This window comes from Vidua macroura, chromosome 5, assembly GCF_024509145.1.
Source record: "Vidua macroura isolate BioBank_ID:100142 chromosome 5, ASM2450914v1, whole genome shotgun sequence".
Classification (NCBI taxonomy): Eukaryota; Metazoa; Chordata; class Aves; order Passeriformes; family Viduidae; genus Vidua; species Vidua macroura.
In genome coordinates, this window is record NC_071575.1 from 51,666,438 (window position 1) to 51,688,945 (window position 22,508).

Here is a 22,508-nt window from a genome sequence, read left to right on the forward strand (position 1 = left end):
AACAGTGAAAGTGACCCACTTCCTCTGCCAGAAATTGAGCCACCATTACCAGGAGGAAGAAGGAAACTCCTTAGCATGGGAGGAGGGACAAGTGACTTACAGTGTTTTTGTGGTTTTTTTTTGTTTTTTTTTTTTTTTTTAACCAAATATATGACCGTTATAAGAATGTACTTGGCTCTATCAGAATGCAGATAGGCTGATTTTTAAAATATTGCCTGAATACCAAAGTATTGTAAAGGTAACTTCATGCTGCCTTCAATTGAGACTGTCAATTCATACACATTTTATAAATATAACCTCAAAGCTCTATGTTTTGGGGAAAGAACATTAAGAGGTACCTCCATCAGAGCCAGAATCATGGCAGATCTCTTCTAGAATGCTGTGTGGGGTGGCTGAAAGGGGGTGATGGCCTTACAAAGGTCACAACCACAGTAAGAGACACTGTTCACCCCCGCTTCTCTTGAAAAGCAGCAGAATGATAGCTACTTCTGGCAAGTGTTTACAGCATGTCAACCTCACTGCTCATCAAGTGCTATGAACACCTCACTGGTTGGTTTAGGATTTTATGCATACTGTGTCATATATACCATGAAACTAAATGCAAGAACATGTGCAAGGGGGATGAGCCCATGGCTGAATTTTACTATGCTTGCACATTTTTGTTTGTTTTGTCTGTTTTGACAACAGACTAGATATATTGCTGCACAAACCCCTTTATTTAGGAAAGATCTACTACTATAATCCTCCAACCAGAATCTGTACTAATTATAAATTCAGTATTTCAAAATACATGAAATTTCATCTATACAATTTATTTTTACTGCATGGGGCTGCTAGAAAGCAGACTACAAGAGTACATCCAAGATTAGCAACTCTTAACTCTGAAAGCTATTCTTTGGAAAAAAAGTGACCTTTGAAAACCTGGGGATAACAGAAAGGAATTTGAGTTCCCGAAGGCCAATTAGTTTGTATTCAAAGCTGAAATGACTTGCATAAGCACATCAGGAGAAACCTAGCATTACTATAGTAAATACAAAAGGTATCAAAGCCAAGGATTAAGAGGAATTCTGTCACTTTTTAGGGGAATTAACAGCAGAACAACAATGATAATACTCCCTTTTTACATGGAGTCACATGAAAAAGACAAGGGATAATGGGTTAGAGTTACTTCTGGGGAGTTTCTGATTAGAAAGTAGAGGAAATTTTTCACAATGAAGACAGTCAGCCATTGGAATAATCTCCCCCAGAGGAATTGGTGGATTCCCCAACATTGCACATTTTAAAAAATTTCCTGGACAGGGCACTAGGCTATCCTAGACCATGGTTTTGCCAAGAAAAGTTGGATAAGATGATCCTTGAGGTCCCTTTTAACATGGTATTCTATGATTGTATTAACTCTTGCAGAAATAGATCTTATGCTATTTAGGAGTCTGTCATGAAACTTGAAAAGACAACACTTGTCTTGAAATGGTATTATCAACGTATGTGTTTTGAATGTGTGTGTTTTTAAAGTCTTTCACATTCATGCTTTCCTAATGTAACTTTAGCTAAAATAAGGCTATTGAGTCTTTCTCTGACATATATAAATGTGTCCTCAGACAGAAATCAGACCTATAACTATGGGAATATTTCCAGAAAGCATTGAAATGTTGGGGGAAAATCACAAAGTAATATTTTTTTTCAAGTAAACAAAGAAATGGATGTACTTCTACCCTTGGTACTTATTAACATTTTACTATTTTCCTGTAACATGGTTATTTAATCTGATGACAATATTTACAATCAACGACTTTCCAAACCAATATAAAATGAGTTAATTAAACCCATGCAAAAAATATAATGGGCTGCCTCATTTTACAAAACCACAATCTAAAATCAATAATCTAAAAGGTTCGCCACTGCTTATTAATTCAAAAGAGTCATTAGGTTGTTTAGAGTATTAAATATCATTCCTGCTATGGCAGATCTTTGCAACTTTTCTAAGTTATCAGGTTTAAGACTGCTATATTTTAATGCACTAGAAAGCGAACTCACTAACAGTCCATGCTTGGCTCACTCCCAAGAAACAACAATTTCCAACTAAGAGAGGATAAACACCATGCAATCCAAATACAGCTGCACAGAACACTAGCAAGGCCATGCAGAGCTGACATACAGTCAGAAAGTTATTGAAGAATACACACGTGGAGTCATACAAAGAAGTCATCCAGGTTGGTGTAGTAAAGCTAGGTATTTGTGGAAGATTAAGAGGCAAACTTGGAACTTTTGGAAGAGCTACATTAGGAAGACTGTTGGTGATGCTCCTGTGAAGAAATAAACAATGTAGGAATACAATAAAAAATAGAATATTTAGAGGACAACAGGGGAGAACCCCTTATTAGACAGAAAGCTATAAGCAGGTGCTTTGTTCAGATTTTGTAAAAAGCACTTACTTGACAGGTTGCCATGACTCTTGTTCAAGACCTCTGTGAATGGACTGAGCGATTGATGATTCCATGAGATCAATGTAGCGGACGACCATGGGAACAAAAATTTCTTGCAAGTGCTTGTGAAACTTTCCATTGCATAAAAATGCTTTAAAAAACAAATGACAGACAAAAATGTCAGACCTTTTGTTAGAGGAAGAAGTGTATCTTAAAATGTTTTGTACACAAAGGCATTATGTTTTTGTACACAAAGGCATTATAAGAATAAGATCTAGCTTTGTAAGAAATACAGTTCAGAAAAGATAAATGAAGTGTTCCATAAGGACAGTGTAGTACATTTCAAACTGTCAGTGTAATGATAAGTAGGTACATACTGAAGTTCTTTACTGAACCAGAACCTTTTTTGCATATTCTTAAAATTAAAAATATGCTTTGCTGAATCTAAACATTAGCAATTTTGTTCATTACTTCTACACCAAGACAGGACAAAAATACCTGAATGAAGAAAAAAAAGTATTTGAATGCCGTGTATAAGCAGTAGAGTATTACCTACTTCACAGATGGGACTTACTACATGAAAAACTGCATACACATGTAAACTGAACATGCTCAAAATCTGAAAATTAGTTTGCCATCACTCCTACTTGTCCCTGTATTTGCTGAAGTGCTCTTTCAGCAAATGCTAACTCTTAGCACACTGATGTCCTATTCCACCAAGAGAATATATGTTTCATGTTTTGAATGTGTCTGCAGTCACCCTTTAATCTAGCACTGTTATAAGAACCTATGAGAGTATTCCCATGTGCATATGGAAATCATAGAAGCTCAACCACTGAGAAAAATTTCATGACCTTGGCAACCTTTGTTTTCTCTTGTCCGTGTTCTGTTGTTTTAAATTCTTTTGTGGGTTTCTCCTCCCACCCATTCCAGCAAGGCTTCTTGTATAATTGGATGGGCACCAAAAACCACATTTTGAGGAGGCTTCCTCCTCTTCGTTGGATCACAGGGCTCACCATGGACACCATCCTTTAAAATTACAATCCCTTTTTTCCTACTATCAATGCCACTCCATGTCTAACATGTCAAAATTATTTCTATAACTTCCAGAAACTACTTTGCCTTCCATTCCTGAATGATGTCCAGCCCAAACTGAACATGGGAGAGATGGAGACTGCGGGGAAAACGTGCCATCAAGTTTCTGTCCCCTACTGCTACTTGTACTGCAAGGAAGTGCCCTTGTTGCTGAATGTCTGGACACTGTGTTACTTTTTTCCTTGAATAAAATGATCTGAAAGCAAAAAACTATTTTCTTGGAAACATTCTTGTAGAGTAATAGGAAATATTGTATCAATCACCTTTACATGAGGAAACAATATTATGTGATCAGCTCTCTCTGGTTTTGTGTTTTGTGCCTTTCTTGCTAAGAGTTTTCAAGCTTTCAGCTAATTTCCAACCATTTTAGATATAGGGGTGAAGATATCAGATACATGAAGTTTTATAATAAGAGGCAGCTAGGTAGAAAGCAGAGATTATTAGGGTTTCCACTGAGAAAAAGGCAGAGGTATAGGATCATCTCTTTATTAAACACTTGAGAATCCACCCTTGAGAATACCTTGAGTCCATTACAAACACGATCCATTATTTACATTGCTCCTCAAAATAATTGTTAACTAGTTAGTTCTGGCTTATTATTTATATATCAGGAATTCAAAACAGTGTTATTTTTCTCTATGTATAATTGTCTTATATATCTTAAAACTACAGCACCTTTTACCAGCAACAAAAATGACTGAGGAGGATTTGAATATTAATACAAAGGTTGCACAGTAAACAGCTGATGACGCTGCCTTTGAGAAACAAATGTTTGCTGGTATCCATTTGCATATTAGACTGAGTTTTCAAGGCAACTTTAAGCTGAAAAATAACAACAAGAATACAACAGTGCCAATTAAATCAATCTTGCTGCTTTACAGTGAACCAGTGAAGAACTGTAATTAATAAGGCAATCACAGTTACTTGAAGGGATAAGCTTGTAGCTTAGTGTTTTCTGAGCACACCGCAGAAATGCTCTGCTACAAGCAGTGCTCTGGGAATTACAGTAATGAAGCCTCATGGGCAGGAAGGTGACTTGTTATTTCAAAGCCAGCATGAAATTTTAGGAAGTCACAGGCAATAAAGGTGTTCAACTTCAAAAGATGAATCACTTTCCTGACATCATGACACCAGTCTTTACAGGGAAGTGAAATTTTCCAAAATTATGCCAAGACTTACACTTCACCTCCACGGAATTTCCTCTGTATGTGGGTACACACTCACAAGAGAACTGTCTTGGATCAACAGCTCCATGAGCATTCTGTTTTCCCAGGGTTCAGGACTTGGCAGCTCTGATTTACCCATCTGGAGATCTCCATCAAGGATCAATGCAGGGCAGGGAAAGAACTCAGAGCACAGAGATAAGTGATATAGCTGAGTATCATCAGACTCATGGCACTTTACCCTGTGATTAAAATTGATCTTGCCAAAAGGTACCACCTGTGCATCAAAGCAGATGGAAAACGAGAGATCCTTGAGGAAATGCCACGCTTCAGATCCCTCACTTTTCTTCAAAGCTATGTAGCTTAATTCTCCATTGTCTTTTAAATATAGACACCCCACACCCTCTTCATATGAGCCATCATATGAGCTATGCATATTCACACAAGCAACAATAAAAGGAAAGCCTATTCCAGAGCAAGGTAATGCATAGGCAATATTAAAGGAAAACACATTATGGGAACAGAAACAGAACCCTGAACTAGATATTCTAGAAATATTGAAGTTGACGAAGAAAATTATTAAATTTTTTCCATATTAGGAAATATATTAGCTGAAATATATTAAAATATAACAAGAAAATATCAAAGATGAATCTAAAGTCTAGTGATTCAGTACTGAAATGAGGTTTCATCTCTAACAATAGGAAATGAATCTACTGTGCCTGTGTACCACAGAAGTGATGAGGCTTCTACTGCTTTTACTAATACAGGCACATCTTAGGAGTTTTTCTGGAGTCAGCATATCATGCTGTCCTCAAAAGCTTCTGCAGAATCAAAGGCACAGATTAACATGAGTCTCCTTTCCCTTGACAAAACTAGCACTCTGTCAGAGAGTCTGTAATTATCCTGTGCTTCATAGGATTCTATGGAAAAGATAACTTGAATTTTCTTGTATATTTTAAAATCCAAAATAAGAAAGAGTATATTTGAAGAAGGAAATATCCTTGAGAGTCCAGATTATATTTCTAGCAATTGAAACTCAACCATGACATGTGAAAAGGAAGTTTATATTCCTGTTCGTTTGCTGTTTATAGTCTGCCTCCACAGAGAATTTCTTAATCAGCTAGTTAAATTGCAGCAAAAATTGCAAGTGTCCCAATTTATATGGAAATTATTCTGTATTCGTACATATAAGATATGTTTTAAAAGTGAAATTTAGAGGTTTGCTTTGTGAAAGCAAGGTTAAAATTTATTTAATCTTTACAAGATAGAGTGACATAAACAGGTTATTACACAATTTACCTTTGTGTAAAAGTCCCATTAGGAAAAAGGATTATTGCATATTCTGGAAAGGAATAATGCAGCCTGAGTTAACTCTCAGTATCAGTAACCAAGACATGTAGCTCTTATCTGAAGGTAGGTTATGATTTCAAAGCAGTTCCTAATAGGACTGAGTCCCGATCCAAGATACCCTCTGCAATGAATGACAAGTGTAAGGTCTGAGGTATTGGGGTGGGTATACAGTTTGCTCTGATTACCTTAAATCCAAGTTGTTTTCTAACTCTACCCTCTAGTTTAAGATAGAGTAAAATGTTATACATAAATTCTAGTCCAAAAGTGGTACACAGTCTGTAACAAAGCAGGAAGGTGATAATTCTGTTTTTGGTGGTGTTTGCCACTCTGCTACTAGCAACAAATAGTGGAAAAAAGTGTATCAGAGAATTCCTGTTTAAGTCAATAACCATAATTATGGCAATGGCTTTCAAAAGGCTAACACTCAACATGCTGATTTTTCTAAATCAGCTTCATCAGCCTCTCTGCCCATTAGAGCAGACTGTGGCAGAGTCAGAGCAGGTGCACACACATTCCACTGAGTAATACTTGAAGGAGAATGAAGATTATGAGTCACCTTTATAATACTCCTGGTTTTGACTGGTTCATGCCAAGGTAGCAATGCAATAGTGCTGAGCAATAACACAGGACAAAGTGTCAGCAAGTGACACTTGCAGAGAAAACTTGGTAAGGAAATGATCAGAATACTGAATATAGAGTTGGAAAACCTCTATAACAAGCAAAATACGTAGACACTTCATCTAACTAGGCATATGCTGCTAAAAGATATTTCTCACACCACATTGAATGAGGAGGAATTAATATGTCTGTTTTTTGGGCACTAAAAACCAGATTAATCTGAATAATTAAACAACTACAGAAAGTAAATAGCCCTCTAAAGCAGGCCCCTTCAAGTATAATTTATAGGCTCTCTGGACAAAAAAGTAACATGTTCATTACAGTAAATAAGACACAATCCTGGGACAACTATGTTCTTCTTCCCTTTATGAACATCTAATTCTGGAAAAAATAATTTTGCTGTTCTAGAGAGATGCAGAGTACTGCTATCACTGTACAATCTGCAAAGCTTTGCAGAGTCAGACATAATTGTGTGTGGACAATAGCAACTCTGTAGATCATTAAAATGTGTATTATAAAAGCAGCTACAATAATTTTTTCAAATATTTACAATTTGAAAAAGCACAAGAAATTTATCTTTAATCTATTATTCATCTCCACAACAAATGTAATTTTTTAATCCCTTTTTGTAGTTAGCAGAGAGATGTTAGATGTTAGCAGTTAGATGTTCTTATAAGAGCTGTTCTCTCATGAGAACAGCTGAAATATTTTACAAGATGGGAAGATCATCCTCCTCCCTCCATTTTTAAAAGTTTTTCAGTTAGACTAAATGGGAATGCAATTACTGATGTACTCTTCCTTGTGGAATAAGGTCAGAAAAAAAGGGAGAGTCTTAAGGTGACACAAAATGGAGTCCTTCATGAAAGAAGTGAGAAGATTCAGTCAGGACTTCCCCATCCACCCCTCTCTTCATAAAAAATAATACACCATATTGGAAAATGCATTTTTTTCTCCTTGTTAATTGATTGACTTTGAAGTATTCGCCTTGAATCCTGTACAATGTTTTTTACACTGTGTAAAATAGCACATTCACTATTATTTGAATATACATGAATATCAATTTTCATGATCTCAGAGTTATTTTATTATACTTTCATGACATAGTTATAAAAATAGTTCCACATGCAAGTTTTCTTTAATGCTGTAAATGTAAGATTGTTTCTTTATTGTTAGGAGTTCTCTCATGTCAGGTTTATGTGAAAACTGATTCATGCACCAAAGATTTAGAGCTCATTTAATGCTCTCAAGATAGAATAACATGCAGGTGTCAGTCCTCCAAATTTCAGTGAAGATTAACCTAATATGCAATATGGTGACCTAACTGTTCTTCATTTGAAAGAAGTCTGAAAAGTAATCTCTGATATAGCCAGAGAGTGAGAATAACCCAGTGGGATTTCCACCTCTTCATTTCCTAATGAGTTTTTTGATAATGAGAGGTGACTTTGCCAGTCACTGTGGGCTCTATTATGGCTAATTTACTCCACTTCACTCTCCTTGTTAATTATTAACACTAGCCTTTTTATCCTCATGAGACCACATTCCAGTTTTTCCCTTTTTCGATTTTTTTTCTAAATATATCTTTATGAAGGTGATAGATTTCAGGAAAGGATTTTCACTTAGGGTAAAGTCAGAATTATTTATTTTACCTTGGAAGACTGTAAAATTGGTTATATAAGCATGGGAAGCTCTTGCTAATGCTTTTAATGCAGTTATAAGGTGAAAAGGCTGGTAATTAAAGAATAAGCACTGAGGTATGTTCCACTTGGGAATCACTTCTTGGCAGAACGGTCACTTGCCACTTGCTAACATGTCCACTGATTAATAGGTGACTAATTTCCATGGTTTCTTTCCAGCAGTTCTGGAAAAAGAAAAAGTGTGTAATTTTCCAGATGGCTTTCACCTGCCAGAAACTGTCATTTAATATATCTATTACCATTAGGGAATTACTGAAATTGGTATACAGGTGTGATATTTCATACAACAGTTATTTTATGTCCTTCAGTTAAAGTTTTACAATATTTGTAATAGTTGCTTTAACATGGAAGTTTTCACAAAATGTCTTTCTTAAGTCTATTCTAGTAATTTAGCATTATTATGCATGTAATCTTTTAAGGAAAGAAAAATCACTAGCCTATTAGCAATCTCTTGCATGTGAGGACAATCCTTGTTTGTTTCTAACACTTCTTTCAGGTTGGAACCAAGCTCAGAGGAACACAAATGTCCCAACAATAAAGTTAAAACTGGTGTCACAAATCCTTATAAGACTACTTTAAAATACCTACACACAGTTTTCAGAAACCAAAGAATTGCTTAAAGTGCATGTAACATCACAACTAGAGATGTGCTTCCTAAACTGAAAATGTATGATGGTAGGAAAATAGGCTGAATATCCCATCTGAATATAGGTTTCAGATTTTTAATCTGGATTTTAGATGATTGGACACCACTTGAAGTAGTGCACAATCCACCTTTCAGAAGCCCAGTTCTTCTGAGATCTGCAGCAAGATTGAAAAATTCCTGCACCCTTTTCAGCAACCTTCTCAATTGCCATCATGGCAATTTTAGTAAGTTTCTGAAGTTGCAGTTTGTCCAATAAAGGATCCAAAAAGAACATTTGTTGTGTGTATTTTATTCCATTCATGCTAACACTACTATACCTTTATAAACATAACTAGTATGAAAGTAGTTTAGAAGGCTTAGAAGGAAATATAAACTACAAGTTCATTTAAGCAATATAGATTAAATGCAAACTATCAATACCTCTTCTACTTCTACATAATTGATTCAAAACTAAGCAATTTGTGAATACCAAGTGGTTAATGCACTGCCAGAATAAGGACTGAAATGGTGCAAGGATAGAGAGAAACTTTTCAGCTTGCAGGAAATGGAACACCAGGATATGTATCATAAAAACAGGCACTGTCACTTTTATTTTGAGCATTATCCTGTTTAGAAACACATTTCTAAGGTGTGGGTACATTGAAAAATCTTACGCAAACAGTATGTTAAAAAAGTTAAGATCTTACTGTCATTTCTGAGGGCATTATTCAACAGCTGGAAAAGTGGGAAGCTGTCCCAGGAGTCTTGTGGCTGTGCCTCAAGTGCTGAATCCATATCAACAGAATACAGAGACAAAAACTTCTCTGCGTGCTCAGCCAGCAATTCTGGCCACCAAGCGAATGCCTGCAAACATGACAAAATAGAATTACAAAACACAAGCCAAAGCCAAGAGATGTGTTCTTTCTATGGTAGAACACATCTGAGTATGTCACGTCATGTCACCTCACATTTGGGGAGGAAGAATGGGCTAACTGAAAAATGTGAAAATATTTTATAAAACTTTGCATCAAAAAAGTAAGAAATCAAACAGATTATTGTGAGAAAGGTCATATGATCAGAATAAAAATATAACACCAAAAAAAATCAAAAAAGAGAGTATAAATGCCTTTTTTTCGAGAGAGCAAAAAAAGCATGAAAGCCTTACTCTTGAAAACATGACTGCACATGTTTCTTTTGACTTCATTAAATTCTAAAGCAGATGAATTTATTTTTAAAACAAATCTTTATGAATACATTTTTCATTCATTTGGTAATCAAAAAGGATGGTTTATTGTGAAATTTTATTACTTGAAGTCTGAGGGGGTATTTTAACAGTTAGAGAGTGATTTTAATTCCTATTTTTGCCTTAAAGATGTCACCTTCTTCTGAGGAAGACATCCAGTTTTTCTTGTGCAAAGCTATAAATCTTAAGAAGTTCACTAATGTCTATACTCATTTTCAGTAACTTAAGATGTTGGAACAGTTTTCTGTCAACAATTTATATTCTTAGGCAATCCTTAAAGAAGAGAAGAAATCTATGAAAAAGATAATCAGCAAGTAAAGCCAGTTCTTCATTAAAGACATATAACTATTGTACCTTTTTACCACACATAAACCTAGGCTTTTAAATGTCAGTATTGGAGCTGAGCATTGGATTAGGGGGAGCTTTGTGATTCTGGAGTTAAGGATGAAGGTGGAGGGAGTTTATGAAACAGGATGAACATTGAATCCTGCTGAGAGTGTTTTGCTCAGGGTTTATACGAACATATGACCGTGAGAAATGCCTACGCATGCAACACAGGAAGATGTCATTGCTTTCAAACTTATGCCACTCATTTTGAATATATAATTTTGAATATTTTTGAGTTGCCAGCATGGAACATATCTAGCTTGATCTACACAAGAGCTGAATTTCCCCAGCTTCAAATTCAGAGAAATCTTCACTTGCGTTTATGAAACGTATGCCCTGGGTGGTGCAGACTTAAGTAGTCAGGTCTGAAAGGCATAAAATAAAAGACAACTCCTGTAAAGGGGTCTACAAATGTGTTTTTCCATCATGGACTTTCTGTAGTTCTGCCTGTAGTTCTGATGACTGCCTGTAGTTCTTTCTGACATGGGGCAAATAGAGAAATGATGAATTGGCAAGAGGTTCTAAAGAAATGCTGAGCATCTCCTCCTATTACTGAAAAGCACTTTGTGTGTTCTAGTGGTAGGACTAAAGGATGACAACTGGCACCATAGTGAGGAGGAGAGATAATGCTTCAAAAACTTTGGCAAGAGTTTGAGTCTTTCAGTTCCATCAAACTGGAAGAAATTTCTTATTAATGAGCCTGTTTAAGTAAGAGTTCATTAAAGGAATAGACTCCTTCCTCTAGAAAATAACTATATGAAAATAAAAAATGTATATAGGTACCGGCAGGGGACCCTTCTAAGCAAGCAAAACTCTTTTCAGAAAATATTGCCAAAATTTCAAAACAAAGCAAAACCAAAACTAGAAAATGAGCACACTTTGTCTCATTTTTCTTCCTTGTTGTAAATGACACTTCAAACCCAGACAGAAATTCTTCTGACTCTCTCTCAAGAGCAATGCATCATTACTTGGGCAGCAAGAGAGAAGAATAGAAAAAAAAAGTTAAAGCTAAATGTAACAGCACAGTTGCTATGGATAATAATAGGCTAAAAGCAATTAGCAATTGTTGACACACATTCTAAGAGAATAGAAACATTGCCTGAATTAAAGAAAGAATGGAGTTCTTAGATTCTAGAAGGCACATAAATGTGGCTATGCAACACCAGAAACAACAAAACAGTTTCTGCTACATGTTCAATGCACAGTTCCATGCTATGAGCAGAGCAAAACAATGCTTAGTTCATCAGAAATCACATACCTCTCTTCCCTTTGAGAATCCCCGAAATTTGTAAATGTTATGTATTAAAAAAAAAGGGAAAAAAATCTAGTATTAAAAAATGTGATATATTGTTTTACAGATGACTGATCCTTTTTGTCAACTGTAGCATCAAACACTGAACATTTGCATAACATTATGATGTGAAGTCTCGATACTTAATATTCAGTTTTAAGGAGGGAATGTATAATTTGGCAATCTTTTTCTCAGATATATTTTCATACTGAAATTCTGTATGCCCTATAAATTTCAGTGAAATTAAACATGTATTACATGAACAAAGGAAGGGGAAAATAACCTTAGAATTATCTTTTTTCTTTTCAAGGTACCTTAGATTAGATTGTGAACTTTTGCTGAATAAATTTTTCTGAAGGCACATGCAATATACTTATCCTGAAAAACACCACATCTCTGACGGCAGATAAGTAGTATAGAATGCTTTCTATAGAAAGCATCTTTCAACAGAGATGCTTAATCATTTATGATTATTTGATCCGGGCTTTGTTTCTGTGTTCTTTTCCACATAAGTCAAATTTTCTTACAGTCATGCAGGTCCTCAAAGACAAAGACCACAATACATACATTTTATTAAGAAATCATTATACTGTAACACAGTGGCAACAGTAGTGTAGAACAGGACCTCCAGGGAATTAATTTCAAATCATCAAAGCAGCTGTTTCTTCAGTATATGATAAAACATCTATAACAAGTTCACACATGACAGATGCAAGCTAAAACCCAGATTCCATAGTGTGATATAAAACCAGATGTTTTGAATGATCATATTTTATAACTATATATACTAAATAATGTTTATCCATTTGCATATTTTCCAAAAAAATATTTATTGAGTTTTTTGAGAACATTTTAAAAACAATTTCCTGAACCTTAGAAAACTGTATTTATTAATTAAATTTCAACAATATATACAGGTGTATCTGGCCAAGTTAAGTTTTGTAATTCCTTGGCATAAGCGGTGCTAAAATTGTAGCTATTATGGTTTCTGTATCATGAAGCAAAAGATGTGAAAGTAAGAAACATAAAATTGTTTTATTTTATTTCTTCTACCTTACAATGCCATTTTTAAAAGCACAAGTTCAAGAGCATACTTTTCCAATCAAAAGAAGAGCAATGGGAATGAGATTATTATACTTATCATTATTTTTATATCTATAATCTAGATCTATACAGCATGATGAAAACCAGCATTCAGTTATATTTTCTTTCTATTTTGAACATCAGTTGAAAAGTTGGAAGGAAAAACTGCATAAGGCTACGAATGTTTTCCATACTATTTCAGCACCTCCAGCAGAAAGATGCTTTCTCTTTTTTATGCTCTTTAATTGTAATTTCTAAACCTACAGTTCATTCAGGTGAATTGAAGTAGAGTTTTATTTCATTTCACTTTACATAAGCTTCAAGTCTCTAATTCCTCTGTAAATGTGAACTGCCTTAAACATATATCAGAAAGGAAAACGAAAATGTTTCTTGACAGACTTGCTTCACATCCGAGGAGCGAAAATCCGCAAACAAACCATTCTCTATGGCAAATGCAATTACAGCCTCACCTCTGAATGATGCTCTTCATTTTGCTGCAATACTTCGATACAGAGTTCTGCAAGGTGAAGAACCTCTTCCAGTTTTCTTGCAGGTGTTGCTTGATTCATGGTTTCTATATGAATATAAAATGTAAACCAAAGTTGTTTCAGTTACAAATATGATTTACAGTAAGAGAAAATTATGTCAGAAACTAATGGGAATGCTGCAAACTGACAAATTTCGAAAGTAAAAGAAATTTCAAGTGTTAAGGACAATGATTTAATACACATAAACAGAGCTGAATGTCCAGATTACTAAAAAGAGAAGAAAATTCACAAGAACATCAGTGGTCACTGTAAATATTATCTGATTTAATATGTGAGAAATAACAAGTGCATCAGTGTATTAGATGCTCAACTTTTGCAATAAGGAACTAATTTTTCTCTTCAAGGCCATATATACAAAGACAGCAGAGAGCGGAGACCTTTTTTGTTATTGTCAGTACAATGTTTTCTCACCAGTTGACTCATTACTGTCATCAGCAAAATTCATACCTTTTGCAGCAGTCAAAAATTCAAAATTTTTTTTTATCAAAAGAAGATACTCCGTTTTAGGTATATTTAAAAATAAGAAAAATGCAAACCACAATAATTCAGACAACTAATTTCTAATAACTACTAATTCAAATAACTAATTTTCTACCTGCTGTTCATCAGTAAAGGTGAATCTGAATTCTTTTCAGTACAATAGTGAAAAGCAGCATTATGAAATAAGTATCTTATAACAGAATTAATACAAGCCTACTAAAAATTCCACCTAAAAGAAGCACAAATGCAAAAGTTACAAATGACATGAGGCTCACTCATTCTACCCAGAAGACTTCAAAAAGGAAAGAAACAGCAAAGGTAAATCAAATGTAACTGAAATACTTACAGGGAAATTAAACAACAATTAGTTTGCAATTTAAAAAATCATAGCACTAGATTTCAGGAAAAATCACAGGAGCTAAGGGAAGAGTCCAACAGAATTTTTTTGCAAACATTTTAATCAGTAAAATAACTTGTCCAACTACATAGTCTGCATTTTTAGGGATAATTTCAGCATTAGCTATTAGAACTTGTTTACTTAAAAAAGCTCTTGTTGCTAAGCATAAATGTATGGTCACTTTAACCAGGTTTGCAGAGAACTTATAAAGCTGATGACAAGGTCAGTGAGGGTTTCAGGAATTCTATTTTCTCTTTTTTTTTGTTCAAGTTTATGGATCACGTGGATAGCATATGCAGAAAATTCTGCTGACATTTCCTTCCCACTTTGCATTCATCATTACATAGACCATTAGCAGATTAATTAAACAATTCACATAATATTCTTGGTGTTACTAAGAATATTAATCTGCATGCAATAAATATTTTTAACACTTAACATTTCTAGAACATTCCAGACATTTTAAAGGCAGGTGATCTTGTCCAGTTCTCCAGCCCTAACACATTAATGCATATTACAGCAATGAAATATATAGCTTTGATGCAATTTTTGAAGAAACACTGGATTAGAGTCTCCAGCAAACATCTACTTCAAAGTGACTAATACCCCACATTGTTTTCATGTAAAAAAAAACAAGCACAGAAATTAGTTATTGAAGCAACTACAAATAATTTTTTCAAATCTTATTAGAAGAGACCACATAACCAGATATGTTGAAATACTTCTTTTTCTAAAACCAGGATTTAGCTGAAGAAAGAGTTAGTATAGGAACATGGGTCAAGCACAAAGCACACACAAGGCACAAAACTACTACATTCATAATGCCAAGATCACTGTTTTCAATACTGCACTGTATTGACTTTACAATTCTTATACTGCAGAATGATTATATGAATATAACAACAAACATATTGAACCAAGAGAGATTAGCAAGGATCAGCCAAGTGCCTATTATTTAGGTTTTATATGAAAAAGACTACAATTGGATTCAGACTAAACCAGTGGTTTCTACACTTACCCTGGACTGAAATTGCTCTTTCTGCTAGTGGTCAGTGTCCTTCCCTCCCCGATCACATAGCAAATACAATTCATACAGATAATATACATCACTAGTAGTGTCACTGATGTTAATGAGTCTTAGGAATAAACCAGTGATATTAATAGAGAGCATGACTGGAACATCTGATTTCAGCATAAACAATTCATTTTATTACACACTCAGCCTGATCTTCATTACCTCACCACTAACCAAGTAAACAAAATAATTGCATTCATAACTGCATACATTCCTAATGAAACTAAATAAGCTGTAAAATATTCAGAAATTATATCCTAGAAGGGCTCCTCTACATTATTAAGAAAGCAATTCTAATAATTATGTTGAATCTCATGTTGCATTTTTGCTCTGGAATAAATTAATTTATTCCACACTTGCAATTAGCTCAGGATGGCCTAAAAATGGCTGTTGAACAGATATCATTATCACTAAGGAGAGCAGGAGAAAAAAAGATTTACCACCTAACTGTGAGATTATCTCGCTCCACCACTGTGATAAGATCACAGTGAAGAGAAATATGGTCTCAGGCAAGTAGCAATTACATTGAACAAGGCATTAAGGAAATACAGTTCTGGTCATCTGTGCTGAAGTGATGGATTTTGATCAGAAAAGGAAACGAGGTTTTTTTTTGTTGTATTTGTCTGAAAGGCATCATAAGCCTAATAAAATGAAGGATGAAAGTGAGCATCAGAAATGTTCACACACAGGCAATGTAGGAGTACAGTGTTCCCGAAGTAGAAACACTTGGGAAGGAAAGGACCTACCTTTGATCAGGGATGATGCTGGCAGAAAAATAGATCAGTCATGACAAATGATTTAAACTAGACATTTTCAAGTTTTCAGTCACTGTGGGACTAATGTTCAGGAACAGTTTTTTTTCAATAGGATTAGCATGTTTAGGAGGAAAAAGAGTATGAAAACTGTAAATACACTTTTAAATTGATTATGGTAGGCTTCCAATTGATGTTTCATGGCAGGAATGACTAAAAATGTGGGCTATACTAGACTGAATCAATTCCAATTTCATGTTTCCAAAAAATTCACCATGCTATTTACTAGTTTACACTGCAACTATTTATTACTATCTAAAAATATGCAAATTACCTAGCTTTTCACAATTTTAAATATCATTATTTTCTTAGCAGATTTGTTCATAAGAAAAGGTGGCAGAGAATTGAACACAGTCTGTATCCTTGGACAAATGTCTCTAATTTTTTTTGTTTACTTATTCACAGAATAAATCAGTATATGCTATTTCTTTTCCATATGTAAGTTACCACACCACCTAGCCATTTTTTTTCTGTAACTAAAACCTTTCAAATTCTAGGGAATACATCTTATGGATATCGAACAGTTACATGTGTATATACACAAGGGGCTATGAAGTAATTTGAGAAATAAAGAAGGAAATATTTTTTTTTTTTTTTTAGCCAAGCAAATAGTGTATATGAAATATGAGTGGCAATAAATTCTTATTTGGAAGTTTTTAGAACCTCCAAAACACCTGAACCAAATACTTGTGCTTGTCTTTGTAAGCATAAAGGAATTACAGGAATGGAAATCAGTGCTGTCAGTTTTCATTATATTCGCAATGTCTTTCTTCCCACAATTACTGAAGGTTGTTAAGATGTGTTTACACTGTTCAAACGAACAAGTTGCAGCAGGAGTCGGGTCAGTAAATATGCTGCTTGACATCTTTTAGAAAATAAACAGAAAAAGCCATCAATCATCTGTTTCCAGCTTCACATCCTGCCAAAATGAAAAAGCAAACCAGGCTTTGCAAATAATGGATGCTTTCTCAAGTATGCATTACCAGTGAGTCACATAGGTACCGAGCAATATTGTTAAATGAGCTAAGTTAACTGAGTGAAGCGCTACTGAAATGAAAATTGACTGCTCCATGAACCAATCGAGCCTTGGGCCACAAGGGACCGTCAGATCATCCAGTCTCACCTCCTGCATCACACAGGTCAGGGAACTTCTCCCCAGTCCTCCTTTTGAGACAATCAGGATGTCTAAAACCTAACAACAGTGTGTCTAAAACCTACCTTAAGCTTTCTTTCCACAAGAGAGTTGAAGACACCCTTGAAGACAAATGCACAATTCACCTCTCTCATTTTCTCCACAGCATGTAAGCTGTTAAACATGTGTGATTAATTTCTCATTGACATTTGCTGCGCACAGGAATCTGCTCATTAAAGAGGCGTTTTTTTCTTGGTTATGAATACAATGCAACTAGGAGACTCCTGACTCTGGCCTGCCAGTCTCCCCCTCAGTGACACAGCATATATCCCTTACTGGTTTTCCCTGCCTTGTATTTCATCCTTCCCCCTTTTTCTTCAAACAAGCATGTCCAGAACCAGTGTCTCAGGAAAGCCAACCTGTCTCAAGGCAGAGGTATTGGAAAAAAGGCAAGTATGCTGAGAAGCTCCCAAGTTCACAGCCTCAATGGGCTTACAGTAAGGCAAGACACAATGTAATTGATAACACAGACACATCATAATTTGAGCCTTTTGGAGCCAACTCTGCTCCAGCAGGGCCCGTTCATTTGGCCTTTTTAACATGTGAAGCAATTTTGCAAGATTGCTTGAAGATAGTATATTACTAAACCTGAACTGATTCTGAAGAGTTAACCCAGAACTGCTATAATCTACCCACAGATAATTTATATTTCACTGTGCTAAATTTTTGTGCAATTTCTCACAGAATTAATTCTGCATGAAAAAGTAAGGAGGTAGATTTGGAAGGACATTCTATATTTTTCACATAAAAAAAAAAATCAAACCTTATGGAAAAAGTGGAATTTAGCTTTAATTATGAAGCTGAAACCAGTCTTTCCATAATTGCTTTCTACAATTTCAGTATTATTTTAAATTCTAGGGGAAAAAATTAGAATTAATTACCATTATTAGCTATGTACAGAAAGATTATGAGATTTGTAAAAAGTTAAAGTTCACATCTCCTATTCCATGACCTACCATTTTATTAAGTGTGTCATGGTACAGTATTTTCTGGTTTTTAAAATTTATCATAGTATTCAATGGAATTACCTTCATGAGGCAATCACATGTTTTTGTTTTGTTTTTTTGAAGGGAATCTTGGCTCATCAAAAAGCATAAAAATAACAAAATCAAAAAGGTAACAGCAAAAGAAAAATATAATTTTTTTGCTAGTTGATCATCAAAGCATTTTATATAAGATTTTTTTTGTATTCTGATTTTCGCAACACAGCTACAAGCAGTTGGTATTCTCCTTCTTTTTCTCACTTCTAATTTCACTTCAAAGGAGGAAAGAACTAATACTGTCAGCACTTCCTGATACTGTAGAATAAAACTCAGAGATAACAAACATGCCAAACTGAAAGGCTTCATGAATAAAGAGAACTGGATAGATTAATAACTCACCTATCAGATGGAGAGAAAACTGGCACTTGAAAATGCAGACTTAGTAAAAAGTATTTTTAAAAAACCAGAATATTTTATGATTCTAAATTTTGGAGCCTTACTGAAAAATGACAAGAAACCTAATGCTAGCAGGCAAGGGGAAGGGAAAAGAGATGTTGAAAATTATTAACTAAAACACAATTTGAAGAAATTACTAATTGAGGACATAAAATGAACAGAAAATAAAATAAATTGTAACACAGATTTGCAAAGGTAGGTTGAACTGGACTTGTGCATTTCTATATAGGCTATTTTTGTATAAAAGAAATTCAATGGATCTTATCTATTCTGACTTTAATGAAGCACTTGATACTGTGCCTCATGGGAAAACTACCAGTTAAGCTGAAGAAAATGAGGATTAAAAAAGAAACTGTGTGGGGTATAAAGAAGATGCCTCAAGTGAAATGGAATAAGCAGTGCTGAGAAAGTGCAAAAAAAAGGATTCTTGAGAGATTCCTTGAAGATTCATCTTAGCTTCCTTAATATTTTCACCAGGGACTTCAGAATAAATATTAGAAGCACAATGACAATGTGTAAAACATGGGAAATAGAAAGATGAAGTAACAAGAATTTGACAATTCCAAAGAATGGGAGAGAGAAATATATCAAAATACCTTCAAGAGTTAAAGGAAAACATATTAAAGTCCTTTAAGAAGGGACAATACATTTTGACACATGAACAGCAATAAACATTTCCTATAAACTGGAAATATGTCAGCTCAAAATGATCAAAACTCTAAGACTGGGTTGAATTAACTTTCCGCAGAAGGGCTGTGTGACACAAGCGTGATACAGATATCAGAACCCCGTGTTCCTTGATTATATTAGATAGAACATTTCTGGTATAACAGTACTGCTAGGGGATGCATGGGGATGACTTTGCACAGTTCTTGTCACCAATGTTCAAGAAGGTATTCAAACTTTAATAGAGAAAGACTCCTGAAATGATAAAAATGAAGAACAGGCAGATACTCTGAGACAAGGTGATGAAAGCCTAGGTTGCATGAGTACTAAGCTCTTGTCTAAAAATGCATCGTAGGGCATGGAGGAACTGGAGATGATGAAATGCTAATGAAGGATGGAACTATCCCTCCCTCATTTGGGATACAGGACAAGGTTGGCATGCTTAAGTTTGGGAACTAATTTAACTGAAAGGTGCTGATACACCTGTACAACAAATAGCACTTGAAATGACCTTCCTGTGGGTGAAGCAGGGGACTGAAAAGGGGAAGCTCAGTGACAAAGACTGACTCAGCCCTACTGTTAAATAAGGATGTAGGTATGCTTACAAAGGAATATCAGGATGCAGACCTAACAATCTGGGGATTCTTTTACAGGTCCAAAACTGAAATCAGGGATGTTTGCTCATATCCTCATTTCCATTTAGTTGCACAACAGACACCAAGAAGGTGCTATGCTGCTGTGCAACCCACTTCTGTTTGTTCACTGAAATGAACATGCATGGAGAGCTTTAATCAAGTCCTCTCCACGTACAATGACTCTCTCCACTTGCCTTCTCAGCTTCAGTAATATTTGTAGTGTTCTTCTTTTTAAGCCAGACAGATCCTTCTAAGCCTTGAGGGCATTTACATATGACCCTTCCTTTAGAAACTTGTATGTATGTAATGAGTATGTTAATGATCGATGTCTTAAAACCCACCAAACTTCCGAGTTTCTCCTGACCTTCTCTTGTATGGAGTTAGCATTTATTCAGCCTTTGGCAGTCTTTCTGATAGAAACAAATTTTGGCATGAAAACTTATTTGTCTTTGAACAATTGTACACTTCAGAATAACTACTTGCTCCAATTTTAATGGAATTTATTCTTATTCCTTTTATTCAAATGGTTTGGCAGAAGGAGCCCAGTATACTGAGTTACTACAGAATTTTAAAAATGGTGAGTTAAAAGACTACAATCTGTCTATTGCCTCAGAAATTAATATCCACAGACAATGACAAATACTGCCCTATTTGTTTTACAGACATTTACCACTTTAATCCCTTTTATATTTGCACAGCAAGGTAATGCCCCTGTGCTGAAAAATGTATTTATGTGTAAGTTTCTGTCTTTTCTCAGGCAATAACAGCAGCAATAGCAAAATTAATTAGTCCTCAGCCATTCAGTTTTCTAATAAATTTAAGGGGGAAAAGCATTAATTTATGAGAAGGAATAAATAATGCATTTTATTACTCTGTGCGTATGGACGTGTATAAAATATAAATAAAAAATAAGAAGTCTGTGTAAGGAAGGCTGTCTTTTTTGAGGGAGAGAAAACAGGTGATGGAGCCATGCAAATTTCTATAGGCTCTTCATAGGAAGTATGCAAAATGCATATGAAGAATGCTGTTTGTCTCTGGCCTCAGAATCTGGGAGGTCCATTTTTGTTCAACTTTATCTATAGGAAGAGTTAATATAAGTTAAATACTGAATAAGAAAGGAATACATGCCATACACAAAACAATTTAAAAAGTGCTTTCAGGTACTGAAATCTCAAAGACAGAATATGCTGAAATGAAAATGGGTCATACTTAAAAAGAGATTTTCATGTATTGATGTAGTGATTCATATCCTTGAAAAATTATAAACCCTTGCTGCAAACTACCAGAACATTATATGAGAGTTCTTAGATACAGTTCAAAATTATAATAGTAGGTTTCCTGCTATTCTCTTCATAGTGGTAATTACACTGACTGAGCAGATTAGCTACTCCATGAGAAATTCAGCTGTACATGTAATAAGGAATGACATGCTGAACCCTGTAAAATTGCCATGGCAAATGTAGTTTTTGTTAAAAAAACCTATTCTATATTCATGACAGTACAACGATGAGGGATGCTCAATAAAATGTCATCCAGACTGTAAACAAATATTGTTGATGGAAGTGCTGCTTATGCCACCATGTTTGCCATTAAGAAAGTAACCACTGTCTTTGGGAAAAACATTCAGAGACTCGTTCAGCTGAGACAGTGAAAATGAGAGCACTTGGGGAATAGACCTGGGAACTTGGCAACGACAGTGCCAAAAAAGAATCTGCATATTCACCTCTGTATTACCTAACACGGACACTCCTCAAATTCAAGATTCATTATCAGTATATAGTGCACAAGTTAAAGGGTAAACAACAGTTATCTAGAAAAAGTTTTTCTCATTTTCCACAAAAGTACAATATATGGTATTAAGGCTAAGCATATTGTACATCAAGTTCATGATGAAATCTGTAGGAGTCCAGCTAGAGATAACAGCTGGATTTGGCCCTAAAATGTCATCATATTGTGATTCATCCCAGTGGCTTTGTCTTTTGCATCAGAGAAATATGTTCAATGCTTCACAAAATTCCAGTGGATACAGTCTATCTCCTTTCAATAAAATTATTTTTTCTGAGTTTCTGATTAATTTTCAGTTGCATTTTTAGTCAGAACTGGTATTTAATTAAGCAACTAAATTATAAACGCAGCCTATAAACCTCTAGCTTCAGCTAACTCAGACAGTGAACTTACTATATGTGATAGGCTTTTCTCTCATCCATTCTCTAATCGAGTTATTTGCCAGGTCACTTAAGGGACAACTTCACTATCCTGTGTTAAGAAGGGCTATGGTTTTTTCAAAGC

General features: G+C 35.0%; 1 protein-coding gene across 8 annotated transcripts in view; it reads right to left on the bottom strand.

Moving 5' to 3' along the window:
* The window catches only part of CADPS2 (calcium dependent secretion activator 2), a 284,824-nt gene that overhangs the window by 46,012 nt on the left and 216,304 nt on the right, over window positions 1-22,508 (bottom strand). For 7 of the 8 annotated variants that reach the window (XM_053977635.1, XM_053977634.1, XM_053977633.1 and 4 more), the window contains 3 exons: window positions 13,446-13,549; window positions 9,679-9,835; window positions 2,433-2,574 (listed from right to left, as the gene is read on the bottom strand). In XM_053977635.1, coding sequence (XP_053833610.1) covers window positions 2,433-2,574; window positions 9,679-9,835; window positions 13,446-13,549 — 403 coding nt within the window. Of the gene's footprint in view, window positions 1-2,183; window positions 2,304-2,432; window positions 2,575-9,678; window positions 9,836-13,445; window positions 13,550-22,508 lie in introns of all 8 variants that reach the window. The other variant, XM_053977629.1, reaches the window with a different exon arrangement.